The sequence below is a fragment of the Carcharodon carcharias genome, chromosome 21, assembly GCF_017639515.1.
Source record: "Carcharodon carcharias isolate sCarCar2 chromosome 21, sCarCar2.pri, whole genome shotgun sequence".
Lineage (NCBI taxonomy): Eukaryota > Metazoa > Chordata > Chondrichthyes > Lamniformes > Lamnidae > Carcharodon > Carcharodon carcharias.
This window is the reverse complement of record NC_054487.1, coordinates 33,999,720-34,017,027: the sequence shown is the minus strand read 5'-3', so window position 1 is coordinate 34,017,027 and position 17,308 is coordinate 33,999,720. Positions and strand designations below refer to the sequence as shown.

Genomic DNA, 17,308 nt, shown 5'->3' with positions numbered 1-17,308 from the left:
TAAGAAAAGAGCGCTGATTGGTTAGCAAGTGAACTCTGATTGGTGGAGGCATTGCCGTGGAGAATGCAGGATGGAACAGTTAACTGCCCAGCTTTGTTCAAATTCAAACTGGGCAGGTCAACTCTGATTGGTCAAGGCATTGCCCTGAGAAATGAACCAGGGAATGACTGTTCCCTTAGCTTTTGTTTAACTGAAAAAAAAAATGCAATGTGCACATGTTCCTCTTGTCAGCAAAGAACAGGACTCTGTGTGTGAATATATGTGGCTTCTAGCATGCCTAAGTGAGCCAGACTGTGAGCCTAACTAACAATCTTAAGTTGGTTTTCAGTGTAATTCTTAGCACAATCAGGATTGTTTGGCAGATGTTGTTCAATCACAGAATCACATCTAATGTTGGACACTATGTTTGAGTTTTGTAAGCAATACCCTTTCCACTACTTTAGTGACCTCTTCAAAAAATGTTGTTTTACACTATTCTTATTATTGAATATATGCAGACTCATCATATAATTTCAGCCATCTTAGAGCATTGCCACCATCAGCATGTAGATCACCAGATAGTTGTTAGTGAGCTTGATTCAGTGATAAGGAACATGGGTTGTATTTGTTCTCAAAGACCTTTGTCATTATCATGAAGGCGACATTGGTGAAGATTTGAGGTGGACTGTCACTGTACAGTTCAAAAGTGGCTGAGAAATGCTCAACTAAGAGGGGGTCCAGAACAATCTGGTTGACATTCTGTAGGGTCAGAAATGGTATATGCTTTATAGGGGCATCTGCTGTTCATTCTTCATGACAGAGAATGGTAAGGAAAGGTTCAAAGGATCAGGAAAGATTGAACATATTGGGTATCTCAAAGAGGGCTATGCTCATAAATAGAACAAATTAATGTAAATTAGCAACATAATTTTGTCACAATTTTTTTTCACCAATTCTACGACTGCTTCTGAATGACAAAGATGTGGAAGAGCCATTTTGCAAAAGACTGGTAACCATGAGGGGACAATAGGATTCAATATGCCTGACACAAAATGCATAACAGCATTGATGATCCACCCAACATAATCTGTAGTGTGTGAGCCCAGACAGGAATGTAATATTCCTCAAATCTGTAGGGTAGTGTGAGAGCAGAGAAGAATAAAATGGAGGAATTTGCTTTCCGGGTAGACCTTTAAGGCCACCTGCTTACTTATATTACTGCCCTGGAGCCAATGCTTCAGAATAAATATGACCAACAACAATTTTCCCCCTAGAGTTCAGCTCCAGCACCACTGTTTTTTTAATCTTTAATTTTTCAATGAACAATCTGCCTGGAATCAAATTATGGAAATTCAGATTTACTTATGATAGCACCTTTGATACTCTGCCTAGAGGGCACATTCACTAATGACATGAAACTTATGGTGGAGTATGACCTGAAATGGTCATTAGTCAAGTATTATGAGGTCTGTTCCCTCTGTCTTTCACTTGCACAATGCTGGTACTTTTCCATATCATAGCATTGTAACTCTTTCTGGAGTTAAACAATTAAACTAAATTAACAAAATGAAGGACAAATCATAGCATTGTAATGTACAAATTGGACTTTTCTTGTTAAATGTGTTGATTTTTACTTAATAGTTTTCAGTTGGTTTGTGATCTACCTTAGGCAATGGTCTCATCAACTTGTAGCATTGAAAGCTTGAGTCTGAAGGTATGGCTGTGATCTCATTGGAAGTCGGGAGCTTCCTTCTTGATATAATGACAAACTCACAACCAAGCTCAAATTTTAAATCGTCCAATTGGTTTAAATCAAATTATCTTTTCATTTGTGAGTTAAATTTTGTTTGTGTATCTAAAATAATTTTATGTCAAATTCGGAAACACGAGGAAGCAACAAGGCAGTAAATGGGTATCAGGTGGATTTCTGCTGGAATTGTAAAATGAGCTGGTTAGACCGGTTGGACGGGTTAAAGAGCAGCTCGCTCACTCTGCACAGTTTGAACTGCTGTTTCTCATTTACTTCCATTTGCTGATTACTGCAGTCAGTTTGTCGGTAACTTTCCTTATAAGATGAAGATCGTCCTTTTTTTATTTGGTCTTTGGATCCCATCTGCGTTCTGTGTTGGTTAGTTCGCTTTTTAAGCTCCTAACTTATTGAGTCTATCTTCCTTGGTACAATTTAACTTTGATCGAATTCGTTTTGTTTCAGTAGAACTTCGTAATAAGGTTTAAACTCAATCTCTTCGTTTTTATCGTAGTTATAAAAGTCAAACCAGAAGTTCCCCCGACCCGTGAAATCCGAGCTCTCCGAACTACCACCACCATCACTCTAACCAAGCCGATTTGTGTCTTTACCAATGGTACTGTTGTCGATGTGTTCGGCGTGCAAGCTACTGTGAATTGTAAGTGTTGGGGTAAAAAGTTTGGGGCTGGGGAGTACTCTCCCTCTCTTCATATAAAGGAAACGCTCAATCCTTCAATTAAGAAAAAAAATAAACCCCTTGGACAAAAAGTCCTCGCAAATAACTGGTGTATTGCAAATCGGAAAATTTACTATCAGTGCTTTTCGGAAAGTTGTGTTGATGTTGGTCCCCAAGCTTGGATTGACATCAGAAAATTTTTCTTTGTTTGAAGCAATGTGTTACTTTCCGTCCTTGTTTAATTTGAAATATCATGATTTCATCTCCTGACATTCTGGTCTTTGCCTTCCAAAGCTAGATATGGTATTTATTGCTTCTACTGTCACACTTGTTCAGTGAACGTCTACACAAGTCTTGTTGCCTTTATCTCTTTCCCCTTGATCAGTCATTATGAATTTGTGAATCATATTGACCACTTTTTTCCCCACTCAGCAATGTTGCAAAGGTGTAGAGTGTTTCGCGTTTATTGACTAGGTTCTTTTATGAATCTTGTAGAATGGAACTAATCCATTTAGAACTATTACTCTATTATACTAGAAGCCTGATGCATTGTGGGGTTGACTCAAATACTATAGTGCATTGACTATATGAAGTTTTTTTTTTGGAAGTGTACCTTCCATTTTTGGCTGCAGACCTCCCTTAATGCCTGAGGAAAATCCATAGCCAAAGAAAGGCTTTCTGCACAGTACAGATTTAAGGTTTGTACTAAACTCTTTGCCCTTTCATCTCCTGTTGTCACTGAATTCTGACTCTCCTGTCAATTGTCCTCCCTTGGAGCACAGCAGAACAGATTTTGTAAATGTTCCTGTTGATAAATTTGGCTACTCCTGTCACCTGAAATTGAGGTGTTGCATAAACATGCTGGGGGTTGTGATAGAAAATGGTGTTAGCAATAATGTGCTGATGGAGTCAATACAATGTCAATTCCCAACCCTCCAGTGATGTTACCTGGAACATTCAATCCATTGTTAAATTTGCCTGACCAAGCAATTGCAGTAGTCATTTTGGTTTCCAAGTGTTAATGGCCAATTTTTTAATATTTACAAACCTGGCCACTGGGAATTATAAGAATATGGAAGCAAGGTGCAATGGTCCCTGGTTTTGCTCCTGAAACTCTTGTAAAAGGGCCTCAAATATAAATCTTCGCATTTGAGTATTCAAAGTTCTTGCTGTTGAAAAACATTAAATCATAACTTTTTTAACCCCACCTTATGTATTTTCCCCCCCCCCCAAAATTTGTAATCCCCAGAGAGAATGCATCATTAGTACTTCTAATTACAGCTTGGATGTTTATGATGCTTTTCCTAACATGCTAGCATTAGTTTAACATTCTGGGGGTGGAGGAAAGTCAGGCAGTGCTATGGAGATTCCATCTGCCAGCTTGGGTATGTAAAAGATCCCATGGTGCTATTGTTAAACATAGCAGCAAGTTATCGCCAATGTCCTGGCTAATATTTCTCTTGATCAGCATCTCAAGCGGATTATCTGGTCATTATCACATTGCTGTTTGTGGGAGTTTGCTGCATATGTATTAGCTGTTACATTTATGATAACACTTCCAAAAGGTACTTTGAGATGTCAAGTGGTTGTGAAAAGTGCTATATAAATGCAAGTCTTTCTCTTTAGGAAATGAGCAACCTTAGTGATGGTGCAAATGAGGTCAGAACCTTATCTCTGGATCAAATGTTTCAACCCAAGGTTGAAAACAGGCTGGCTTAATCTGACTGTTGCCAGGGAGAGGGATGGAATTGGTAGCTCGGGAATGGTATGACTATCTTCAGTTGTCCCAATATTGGAGGAAACTTCTCATCCAGTTCTGGATGTCCAATAATAAGAGTCAGAGACTCAAAACATTAACTGTATTCCTCTCTGCAAATGCTGTCAGACCTGAGTTTTTAGCTATTTTTTTATTTCCAGCATCTGTAATATTTTGCTTTTATTATAATAAAAGTATCCTGCCTGGTCTGTAAGACACTTCTGAATCATGGGGAGTTTTCATGATTGATTTGTCTGCTCTTGGATTAACAACATAGTGCCTTAGCTTTTTAGCTATTCAAGCAGGAAAACTCCCAAATAGTTTTCTATTGAGGTTGGAAAGCTGAAGCTAACCTTATTGAATTAGGGATTAGGAGCTAAAGAAATACCCTGAATACACCAACTAAAATAACAGTCCTTAATGTTTCTATTTTAATTTTTTTTATTCATGGGATGTGGGTGTCACTGGTTAAGCCAGCATTTATTGCCCTTTTGGTGGTGAGCAGCTACCTTCTTGAACTGCTGCAGTCCATGTTGTGCATCCACAGTGCTGTTAGGGAGGGAGTTTCAGGATTTGACCCAGTGATGAAAGAACGGCAATATATTTCCAACTCAAGTTGGTGAGTGGCTTGGAGGGGGAGCTTGCAGATATTGGTATTCCCATGTGTCTGCTGCCCTTATCCTTGGTGGTGGTGGTTGTGGGCTTGGAAGGTGCTGCCTTAGGAGGCTTAGTGAGTTCCTGAAATGCATCTTTTATACATGGTGCACACTGCCACTGTGGTAGTGGGAGTGAATGTTTGTGGATGGGGTGACAATTGAATGGGCTGTTTTGTCCTGGATGGTGTCAAGCTTCTTGAGTTGGAGCTACACTCATCCAGGCAAGTGGGGAGTATTCCATCATACCCCTGACTTGTGCCTTGTAGCTGGACAGGCTTTGGGGAGTCAGGTGTTTTTGCAGGATTCCTAGTCTCTGACCCGCTCTTGTAGCCACAATATTTATATGGCTAGTTCCATTTCTGGTAAATGGCAGCCTCCAGCATATTGGGGGATTCAGTGATGGTAATGCCATCGAATGTCTGCATTTGAATGTGAACTGCATCAGTATCTGAGGAGTTGCAAATGGTGCTGAACATTGTGCAATTATCAGTGAACTGATGAACTTATGATGGAAGCAATGTCATTGATAAAGCAGCTGAAGATGGCTGGGCCGAGAACACCACCCTGAGGAACTCCTGGAGATGAGATGACTAACCTCAAATGACCACAACCATCTTCCTTTGTGCTAGGTATGACTCCAACCAGTGGAGAGATTACCCTCTGGTTCCCATTGACTACAATTTTGCTAGGGCTTCTTAATGCTACACTGGGTTAAACGGTGCCTTGATATTAAAGGCAGTCACTCCCTCCTCGCCTCTAGTTCAGCTCTTTTGTCCACGTTTGAACAAAGGCTGCAATGAGGTCAGGAGCTGAGTGGCTCTGGTGGAACCCAAACTGAGCACCAGTGAGCAGGTTATTGCTAATCAAGTGCCTCTTGAAAGCACTGTTGATTTACCCTCCATCCCTTCCTGGTGGAGAGTAGATTGATGGGGAGGTAATTGACTGGGTTGGATTTGTCCAGCTTGCGTACAGGACATACCTGGGCAAGTTTCCACGTTGCCAGGTAGATGTCAGTGTTGTAGCTGTACTGGAACAGCTTGGTTAAGATTGCAGCTAGTTCTGGAGCAAAAGTCTTCAGTACTATTGCTGGAATATTGTCAGGGTCCATAGCCTTTTCAGTATCCAGTGCTTTCAACCATTTCTTATCACGCCGAGTGAATCGAATTGGCTGAAGACTGGCAACTGATGTTGGGGGCTTCTGGAGGAGGCCAAGATGGATCATCCACTCAGCATTTCTGGCTGAAGATTGCTTAGCGAACAATTATTTAGCAACAATTATTTTTCAGAAATCTGGTTAAGTCTTGTATTTATAGTTGTGCTTGATACAAAAAGGTCATCAGCCCTTAATCTGAAGTGATGCTGTCCCTCTTGTAAAGACATCTGTTAGATAATTGAACATTTTTATTGGAGAAAGTTGGTTAGTAATTGCTCCAAGACCAACAGGCTGTTCTTACTGTCCCTTATCTTTGGATTAGCTGCAGTGGTATACCATGGAATTTTTTTGGTAATATCGGCAGTGATTTTATTAACTTAAGAACTGGAACAAGTCAATTCCAATTATTTCCTAGCCAGTGATTAGTTGTCTTCTCTAGCCTAGAGGCTGTAGAACTTCTAATTAAAAATTTGCTATTTGGCATTCAATAACACAATTGTTTTTGTATGCAACTTGATGTTTACAAAAAATGAATGAAATGAACTGACAAGTTTAATAATCCTTCTCTTTGCAGCAATACCAAATGCCATTGGCAATAGCAGCATAAGGACTTATCAACAAACAAAAGGAGGGGCAACTGGGCCATATCGTGCTGCAAGCTTTGGCATTCCAACATGTACATCTTCACCCTTCATGCTGAGCACAGATCCTTTGAGAATCCAAGCTGAGATTGATGAATATCTGTTCAGAGTTGGGGATGATGTCCAGTGTCTGAGGCAAATTAACCCTCCAAATAAATGCAATGCTCCACTTACTGCAGGTGTAAAGTACAGGTAAGGAGGTTCAAATCTTTTCCCGTTGTAGGAACTGTGGTATGAATTTTGTATGAATTTTGTGCCAATTGCAGCAGGCAAATTTTTCCTGCTTGTCTAAAACAACTGGACTAAAATGAAAATTTTACAAACATCAACTTATTGACAGTCAATAATCACTTGACTGAATCATGCTGACCTCAATTATTCCATCTAATAGTGTACTCCTTTTTATATTAATGGATCATTCAGACCAGGGTATGGATGTTGTGGACTAGAATGATTGTAACTTCTGTGAAATGGATTTTCAGCTATTATGGCACCCTTTTAAGATGCTTCCTCTGTGTGGTACTTCTGGTGGAATATGTTTTCACCAGTGACTCTTTCTTCTCTACGCCCCCGACCCCCAACAAAAAATGGGATGGGGGGTTAGTTATCCAAGTCAATAAATGACTTGAGCAAATTCAAAAACTTGTTTATCTGGAAGAGTATATTGGTATAGCAGTATCATTTGTGTAGCTTGGAGGCACATATACTTGAGGATTGATTCTTAGTTGATTATTCAATTGCTACAAAATGAGGCTGGTGAAGCTACCAGGTTCATCTACTTTAACCTTTTAAAATATCATAGGTTCAAGTATGCTGTAAGAAATGGATCTACAAATGTGTATCTTACTGAAACGCTCTGGTCAGATTCCATTGCCCTTCTAGAAGGTAAGTGCTCTTCATTGGGTATCTATTCCATTTAGCAAACAGTAGCTTGGCATGATAACATTTGGTTAATCAGTAGTACAAATTTGAAATTTACCATTTTTTAACCTTCCCTCCAATTTTTTCTTCACAGAAAAATGTTGTAGGTGCAGGATTGGCCAATATCTAAATTGACTCCTCTGTCTCTCCTTTGTACCTTAATTTTTCTAGCCTTAACTAAATCCATTCCTCCTTTACCCATTTTATGGTTGGACACAACCTGAAACTGGTCACTATAGTCACATTGCCTCTTGAACCAATGGTTAGGCCAATATTGACCTGTAGGTTGCAAAAATGGTCTAACTTTTTCACTCGTTTTAACCCCTTTGTTCTGCTTTTCATAGGTTTAATATCATTCTACATTTGGATTTCTGGAACAGCTTTAAATACTCCCATATGTGGCTTAACTATGTTATGTCAAATTTGATGCCATGTGTATGTAAAACCCAGCATATCTTGAACTGAAATTGGGGACAATTCTGATAGCAAATTGGCAGTCATTTTATAGCTCTATGGGTTTTGTTTTTATTTCAGTTGACTTCAAAGGCTAGAATTGGAGGAACACAGAATTCTACTCCCCAATATCTCACCTTTTGCAACCAGTTCTTTTCACATACCACCCCTCTGTACTGTCATTTTGACTCCTGATCTCCCAATGCTTGCAGTTATAAATTTTAATTATACTTAAATCCCTTCATTGATTTATGCCTCTAAACTATATAATGTGAACTGCTCTAGTCTGATGACTTTCCCACATTTTGGGTGGGTAGAATATTTGATTGCTTTGCAGACTGTGCACACTCCAAGCAGCAATTTCTTTCCCCTGCAAACATGTACACTTGGATTATTGAAATATTTAACACAACTTTTACACAAATTTGCAAAGGAAAGATATTTGCTGTCCCTATATAAAAATGTTGGTACTAAATCAAGCAATCTCAAAACATTGTCCAAATGTGATTTTTTAAATTCCATTTGTACAACATAGATTAGTTTTCTTTTCTGGACCTTTTCCCACCCCACCACTTCTTGATTTTTGGTCTCTGCTCCTCAATCTCTGGAATGAGTGTGTTAGATGAGAATTAGTGTGCAATGCTTGAGGCTACGTAACTAATTTTGTGTTTATAAATACCTTGTCAAGTGGAATTCCACCCTTGTACAGGGGGAACATATTACTGGAAACCATTTAAAAGTTATAGCACGTGGCATGCATGAATGTATTGCTATCAAATATGCCTTCGAGTAAATTTCTGGCTAGGCTTGACACCAAAATGGCTTAAAGTCTACATTGTGGCATATTGTTACCCTGCAAGTTTTGCATGTAATCTCCCTTAAACTATCTGCTGCTAAAGAATAGCATTTGGGATGTCTTAATGAGGAAGAAAGGAAATATCACCACTTTTTGATTTAGTTAAGCTAATACTGCGCAATCAAGTTGGTGTGCAAGGAAACCTTTTAATTATAGTTACGGAGAATTATTTTTTTGAAGTTTTAAAGTTTCATTTGGAAGGAATTAGAATTTTTTTTACATTAACATTGAAATCCTTTGAGAAAACAAAATTTGGCATTACTGTGTAGCATCTGAAATCTCTGCTCAGTATTGCTCTTTACGATTAATAACCCTTTTATTCTGATTTTAACATGTGACCTGCCCTCACCCCTATCCCCAAGGCTTTGGAGCCCCATTTCAGGACTAATCCCAAATGCATTCAGGGAAGTAGTATTGAGACAAGTCTTTTCTTTTTTGGTCTGCAGCTCCTGGGCCCACAGTTATTGATCCTGCAGGCAGGAGCACTGGAGGAATGGTGGTGATCACAACTATTCTTGTCATCCTTCTCTTTCTTCTTCTCTGTGCTTTTGTCACTTTGCTGATGTCTATATTTTGGTGAGTATTACTAGAACAGGTGGATGTTGCTAGAATAGAGGATAAAAAGTGTGGTCTTAAATGATTGTTTCCTACATAATTTTACATTTCCATGCTCTGCAAACCCTATGCTGTGCCCTGTAACGTGATATTTTAAAGGTAAGAGCTGCCCCAAACCCCTGTAATCGTCTTTGCTTGCCGTCAATGCAGCTCCTGCTGTCGGAATTGCCCTGCAAATCTTTTTACAAGCGTATTTTGGAAATTCATCTCCACTTGGGTGAGACACTAGGAACTTGGCGGTACAAATATGAAAATCCAAGTAGTTCCTAGTGGTGTGCGCGCGCTGGGCATTGCAACCAAGCTCAATCTAGTGCTTATGACTTGACACGTGTTAAGTCTTCAGGGATCATTTGGATAGTGATTAGAAATAGAAGAAAAGCAGTTTTTCACATTTCACCCTTGCCTGGGTTTAGCAGGCAGGACTGCTGACTTCCCCTCCTAAAGGACATGAGTGAACCAGATGGGCAGTTATGTAGTCACTTATGTTATTAAGCTAACTTTTGGTTGAATTTAAATTTCTGAAGTGCCACATGCTCCTACTGGATTTAGCCCAGCCTAGTCCGTAACACAATCCCTACACTATTCTATCCAGAGAGAAGTTGAACCTTGTTACCTTCCCCATTCTTTAGCATTGTTTAAGCTTGCTTTTTTCTCTTCTGGCTATAATTAGTCACAGTCATCAACACAACTAGGCTCTCACATGGAGGTATTTTAACTGACAGCTGGGTTATGAAGTGTTATTTAACTTCTAACATTTTCTGGACATCCAGCCTGGGAGGAAATTACCTCAACATCTTGCTCTGAAAATTGTTTTTAGAATTTTTGTCCACAAACATGCTGCTCTATCATACCTCAAGTGGCTCAGTGAAAAGTCCAATTTCAATTGTTTCAATCTAATGTGTAATCTCCTCTCTTTTTAGTCTGAGAAAAGAAATCCCTGCAGTGGAGCAGCGGCCTACTCCAGTGAGCTATGTCGCTCATAAAAAGCATCTTGACTTTTCTCAACATATGTATGCAGAAGCATCCAAACCTGCTGTCCAACAGTCATCTGAGGAACGTTACCAGCCGACTATTGAGTCTATTCAAGGTTCTGAGTAAAGTGAAGATCCAAGTGTGTGTGTATATACCTCAGTTTGCTATTGTGCATTCTTGTGTTGCTCTATGTTTAGAATCCCAAATGTTTTTAAGTGCTTGAAGTTAGAGGGTGGGTGGGGGACATGGTTAAACCTAACACTTGGTTTAAGAGAACCTGCTAGTGCATTACAGCATTGGATTGCAGTCTAAATCTTCCATGCAGCAGTTAAACTCTGCATTAAGATCTCAAATTATTTTCTTGCTGAAGATGATTCAAGGGCTTCAGTTCTTGAAGTCCTGAGATTGAAAACGCTTGGATTTGCTTTGGAACAATTCAGGAAATTAGCTATTCTAATCTATCCCATCTTCTCTCTCCTTGTTGGACACTGGGGCATTGTCGCTTGTCTCATTCAAATGGCTAGTATGCGTGATAAATGTTGCAGGCCAAAGCTGATTTGGAGTTTATCTTCACTAAATTTGTGCACATGTACTCTTGGCATAGGTCATTACTGAGCAGAAAAACCCCTCTATCCTGGGGACTGGAACTTACACTGCAAGTCAGCTGTTCAATGCAGATTGGTGATTGGACATCATCTGCATAAATGAGATGGAGATTTTACTGTCTGGGTTAAATAACTGCAGGGATAATCATGGAAATTTTTTACTTCTATATTCAATTAGGAACATAGAGCCAGTTTAGTTAGCTTGGTAAAAGTCATTATGCAAACACACCATTGAGAACTCATTCCAAAATAGTCTATTGGATTTAAGTGGGCCCAGACAGACATTGGGAACCTTCTGCTCTCCATGGGATAAGATCTTGCCTCAGGTTAGTGATCTTTAACAGTCTGGTAGATTGTGCCTCTATCTTGGACTTGGTGGGGTCACTTAGCTAGCATCAAATGATTAGCTTCATTTTTAAGTGTGAACAAGCTTAGCTTTGCCTTCTCCAGCTTAATTCTTCAATGGTCAAAGACTTTTTTGTCAAGCATTATTTCTGAAATATATATTCATAAACCAATTAATGTCATGGATTTCAATTATTTGGCCCGTGTGCTTTTTGGGAAATCTATTTTATGCTGGGGTGTTGATCTCATTAAGAACTAAGTTTCTCTAGGAGATCTCTGGTTAGGCACAGTGATTGACCAAGTTGCCTGGGAGATAGATAATAGAATAGCCAAGGGCCAACAAGGAGTCAATTTATAGGGGTGAATAGATTTTGGGTGTGGCTCTGGTCTCAAGCAGGGTTTTAGTTCAGAATAAACTTGCTGCAGGACACATCTTTCAAGCAGAGTTCATTTGAAATTAGCTAACGAGTTTTAAAACTCTTGAACTGAAGGACCCCTAATAGGGAATTTGACTTCTGGGATAGCCAGAAGAGTGTGTTTAATGCAAGACTTGAGAGTTAAGAATATTAGAAGCAGAGTGTTCTGACTGAAGGTGGCTACGCTTCAGATACTAGCCTGTGTTGAACTAGGAGTCTACAACTGTAAGACAGTTGGGGTTTTGAAAAGGCAACCTTGCTGGAAGTAGAAGGCCCAAGAAATCTCAACCTTTGCATAAACCTTCCCACCTCAAATCTTCAAAGCAGTACTCTGACCAAATGGTTAATCTTCCAATTTTTGTTAACTGACTTGTGTTATTGGGGGTGGGGAGTGTATGTCAAATGGGTATAGAAGGAAAGTTTTTTTCTAAGTTTTTAGTTTAGACTGTAAGTATCCATGTATATTCTACTTTCAATCTCATAGCTGACTATTGTCTCCGTTTGTTTTGGTGCAATAGTTATTTTGCTTTAAACCATGAACTTTGTAGCTTCATACCTGGGTTTTCAGATTATAAATAAACATGTTATTGGTCTCAGATCATAATACAATCTCAGAAGAAATTATTTGACAGCAATGTCCTATTCCTGTAGCTACTTGAAGAGTAAGGATGTTGTCCTGCAGACCCCAGGTCAGGCTATTCTCACCAGATATTGGGCAGAAGATGATGAAATCTTGATAATGGGGGAGCAATGAGGTCCAATAACAGTGAATGGGAAGCTGAACCAAGGAACTACCATGACATTGAAACCCCCAAGAATACAGATGCACATGCTATTGTAGGTGGACTGGAAGCTATTGTGTATATTACTACTCGTCAAATGTAGTAATCTTAATTATTTCTGGACTCCAAATTAATTGTGAATTTATCTTAGTGAGGTTGAAGTCTCCTTCCACCTGTATCTCTACAACATAAACCCAGCTTCTTATGGTACTTAACCAAATCATGGCAGCATGTGTTGTGGGTTGTGGATTGTTTCAAATGATAGTAATACAGGAAAGTATGTTCTATATCAAACTAATGCTTGTAAATGCATCTTTTTGACTGCACATACATTTTGCCCTGGGATGAGGTGGTGGTATTGGGAAGAAAAGTAAATAAGGAAACAATTGCATTTTTTTGGGAAGTATTGAGACCAGACCGCTTTCAAATTTAAAGTAATTTTCTTTTCCAAGGCTGATTTTAAAAATGAAGATGAGATCGATTACACTCTGGCTACCTTGTATTTCCCCCACAGCAAACTGCATCATTGTTGGAACCCAAACTTGCTTTTACAAACCCTGTTTAACACACGATTGTACAGGAATAGTTAAACTTCTGACTGTAACTTGGCTCATTTTTTGGTATGGTATTTTTCTTGTATTCATTAAAATAAAAACAATCTTTGTATAGTTTGTCTCTTGCCCCTTTTTTTACAATGACCTATTTCAATGAGGTTTATCTGTTCCAACAGTGTACTGCAATATCTTTCTTCAATAGTGGTATATTGTAAAAGCAAAATACTATAAATGTTGTTTACTTGAAATGTTACCTCCTGCTGCTGCCAGACCTGACTATTTCCTGCATTTTGTTATTTTACCAGCATATTGTGAGAGCTTGCTTTTCTTCCAAAGGCATAGATTTCTTGCTGGAATAATCTTCCATTGATTCTAGTTGTCTGTTGGTACATTAAGTTTGAGCCTGGATATTATTGGCGAGCATGACTGAGGGCATCCCATCTGAACCTCCCTGTTTTGAGTTGAATGGTTTGTTCCTTTTTCTCCAGAAGCCAGTAGTAATCAAGCAGGAAAGTGGGCTTCTGCCTCCCCATCCCCACAAACCTCCTTTTGAAAGCACTTCCAAACTCGTGACCTTATCACCCAGAAGGACAAGGGCAGCAAACATATGGGAAAAGCACCATCTACAAGTCCCCCAGACCCAGCCACACACTGTCCTGACTTGGAACTCAATCACTGTTCCTTCACAACGGCACTAAGTATCCACAACATATGAACTGTAGCAATTCAAGAAGCTTTCTCACCATCACCTTCTAAAAGGCAATTAGAGATGGGTAATAAGTGCTGGCTTTGCCAGTGATGCTTATGCTTTGATAAAGCGTTTTTTAAAAAGCTATGCAGGTGTATTAAGGAGAAAAAACCATTGCTGTGGTACAGCTGTGATATATGTTGTACTTCCTCAGATGACTTCCAAGGATACTATAGTTCATGTATCTTTTAAGCCTGGCTTTGACATTCTCCCAGGCAATAATTCTCTATTTAAAAACAAGAATGTTAGTGTTCTCTTCATAAAGAATTATTTTAGGGAGCATGAGGAATTGGAGTGCTACCAAAGTTTATTTTGGAAACTTGGGAGGTGACGAGACCAAGAGCTTGGAGTTGGTAAAAGATCACACGGAGCTGTAAAAACGCAGCTGAGGGTGTGGGGAAATATCAGGATGGAATGGTAGGGTATGCTCAATGGAATTACTCCATTGCTTCCTTCTGGAGTTACTGACTAGCCCAGTAGCCCAAAAGTGACTCGTGTTTTCCCCTGAAATGTGGACGTTTGGAACCTTATGGTTCCTATATTTTCCTTACCTTTAAATCCAGTACATTTCTGTATCCTAGTTGCACAGATGCCACTGTATTCTCAAAACAGGTTATCATAGGTAGAAAATGCTTCTGCCTCACCCTTTGCCATTTTTGTGGTTCATTGGAATGGAACTAATCACATTCTCATCATGTATTTGCATTTGGACATGAACACAAACTCTTGTTCTTTCCTTCCTTACCCACGTTTCCTGAATCTTTGTTGTACCAGTTTTTAAGCAATCACTAACATATTTCCAATTCTGACGAAAGCCTCTTGACATGTTTCCACAGATGCTGCCTGGCTTGCTGAGTATTTCCAGCATTGTGGCTGATCTGTGCTCATTTAGTGAACTGCTCCCTCTGCTGGCTGCACTTTAAAGGAACAAATTGTTTTCATAAATTTGCACAGACCCATGCCTGAATATTCATGACTGGAAAGTCACAAATTAATTATGGTTGTTAGCAGAAGGAAGCAGGTTTTGTCCAATCACTCCTCACCATGGAACTTGTTCATTCTGGCTAACTATTTGATAGCAGTGAACTGATGCACAGATCAACATCTGTGGAATATGTTTTCCTTATGGTCTGCTCTATGAAATGAGGGAAGTTTTAATTGAGCTGAGTATGCATTGTACTTGTTTAAAAAATAAATTTAGGGCATTGTCGTTGAATTAGGGAAGGAAGTATCAGGCAAGATTCCTATTCCTAGATCTAGGGCTGTATGCTGGGAAGCATATGTATGAACATTAGAATCCAATCTACACCTATTTGCTTTCAAAAGCCCTACCAGTAACCATGGCTCATCCAGGACCCCTGAAAAGCCAGTTTAATTTCCATAAAAGATCAGAATTCAGCCCTGGCTGTAAATATGGCCATGATGTTGGACAATAGTTGTATGGGATTAAAGCAATCAATTTTTATTTCATGCATTCATGGGATGGTGTTGCTGGCTAGGCCAGCATTTATTGCCCTTGTTCACATTGCCATGACTGGAGTCTCATGCTGGCCAGACCAGATAAGAACAGATTTCCTTCCCTAAAGGACATTAGTGAACCTGATGGTTTTTTCTTTAATTGGCAAAGGTTTCACAGTCATCAGATTTTTAATGCCAGTTTTTTCTTATTGTATCAAATTTCACCATCTGCAATGGTGGGATTTGAACCTGGTTCACAAGATCATTACCCTGGGTGGCTGGGATACTCGTCCAGTGCCTATGCTACTGCCTCCCTCCAGCCACGGTCCCAATAAGCATCTCTCTCCATTAGGGAGGCATAATTTTAGCAACTTGTAGCTTGAGGGGCTGTATGATCAGAATCCCCTCCAACTGGGAACTTTATGGAACAAAAAAATCCAGACCCAGGGCCATGTTTTGACTCCTCTTTGGAACTAAAACATACAGAAGTCCAGCTACACGTAACACGGCTGGGCAGTAAGGGGTTAATTTGGACATTCCGTTAAAAACAGTGGCTCATCAAAAGGGTTTTGACATTGATTACTTATCAGACTACTTATGGTACCGGGGAAATGCCATTACCTGCCATTGACTAATGCAATTAAGAGTGATCATCCAACACAATGGCACAAGGAATACATCAATACAATATACTGAAGGTAATGCCCTGAAGGTGTGCACCGCAAACAATAGCCGCATCGCCAGATTTCAGTACTATGATTGGTTCCTCTCTCGGAGAGGAATAGGGTCATTCAAATCCTCATTGAGCCAGGTGCTGTTACTGTGTTGCCTCAAACAGCAGGAGAATTCATACAATAAAAACTGATATTCATCTGGGATATGTCTCCCATGGAAAAACCCTGTATTGCTTCAACCAGCAAGATTTGATCACATTCATTGGGACTACGCTAGCTAGCAGACATTGGAACAGCAGGAAATATGTCTTGATATGACTAAGCTAAATTATTATAAAAACAGCATATCAGTTTCTTTGTTGCAGTCGGACGAAGGGTCAGGGCCTACAATCCACACCAGATGGACCAGCCATGTTGGGAATTGTAAGTGGTTTTAGCCAAATTGTAGTGATATTGGTCTGAGGGTTTTGGGACGAGACCTGGTGTTTTGCCTGTATTTTGTAAGTTCAAACTGAGTCATGGTGACTTTGTGGTGGGTTAGCTGGAAATTGGGGTGTCAATTTCAGCTGACTGCCAGGGGTTTTTGTACTGAGGGTGGGCTACTTTAATTTTGGGATTTTCCTGTGTTATTTTAACTAATTGTAAAAGTATCTATATTAGGGACATTAGTGGGTTCAATCAAACATTAAAGTCTTGGTTGAGCCAAAACACCGTCTGTGCAATTTTGTTCTTTATAATCCCAAAAGCCCTTTAAAGGGGCAATAGGAACCCCAACAGGGTGCCACTCCAAAAGCACAAGGCAAGGCTTCCATGAACTACCAGAGCCAGTATGTGGATTGAACCCACATTGTTGGCATCATTCTGCATCACACTCCAGGAAATTGAACTAGCTGACCCCTACTTAAAGCTATAATACACCCGGAAAGCCGTGAGATCAGTAGAGAGAATACTTGCAACCAATGCAGGTCAAATTCACTTGTTACCTAACCTCCCCTTGGCTATTACTCACTGGTGAATTGCCATTAAAGGTGCTGAATAAGGACAGTTTTTTAAAAAATATACGAGCTTACTACTGTATAGTTTAAATCATGGAGAAACTTCTTGTGCATCCCCAATTTTCACTGGCAGTGGTGCCTTCAGCCTAGGCCCTAAGCTTTGGAGTTCCATCCTTACATCTCTATGCCCCTCATACTCTTTCTTCTCCTCTAAAATGCTGCCTAAAACTTACTACTTTGACCAAGTTGTTGGTCATTGGTCCTAATATTTGTGGTTGTCAAATTTTGTTTTGAAAGCAGCCCCGT

At 39.6% G+C, this 17,308-nt stretch overlaps 1 protein-coding gene across 1 annotated transcript; it reads left to right on the top strand.

Moving 5' to 3' along the window:
- Positions 1–1,934: 1,934 nt before the first annotated feature.
- On the top strand, positions 1,935–13,241 carry LOC121292985 (uroplakin-3a-like). The gene is made up of 6 exons (XM_041215513.1): positions 1,935–2,107; positions 2,241–2,384; positions 6,542–6,800; positions 7,411–7,493; positions 9,285–9,414; positions 10,374–13,241. Exons 1-6 carry the CDS (start codon positions 2,053–2,055, stop codon positions 10,549–10,551), a joined length of 849 nt encoding a protein of 282 aa, XP_041071447.1. The 5' UTR covers positions 1,935–2,052; the 3' UTR covers positions 10,552–13,241.
- Positions 13,242–17,308: the final 4,067 nt, after the last annotated feature.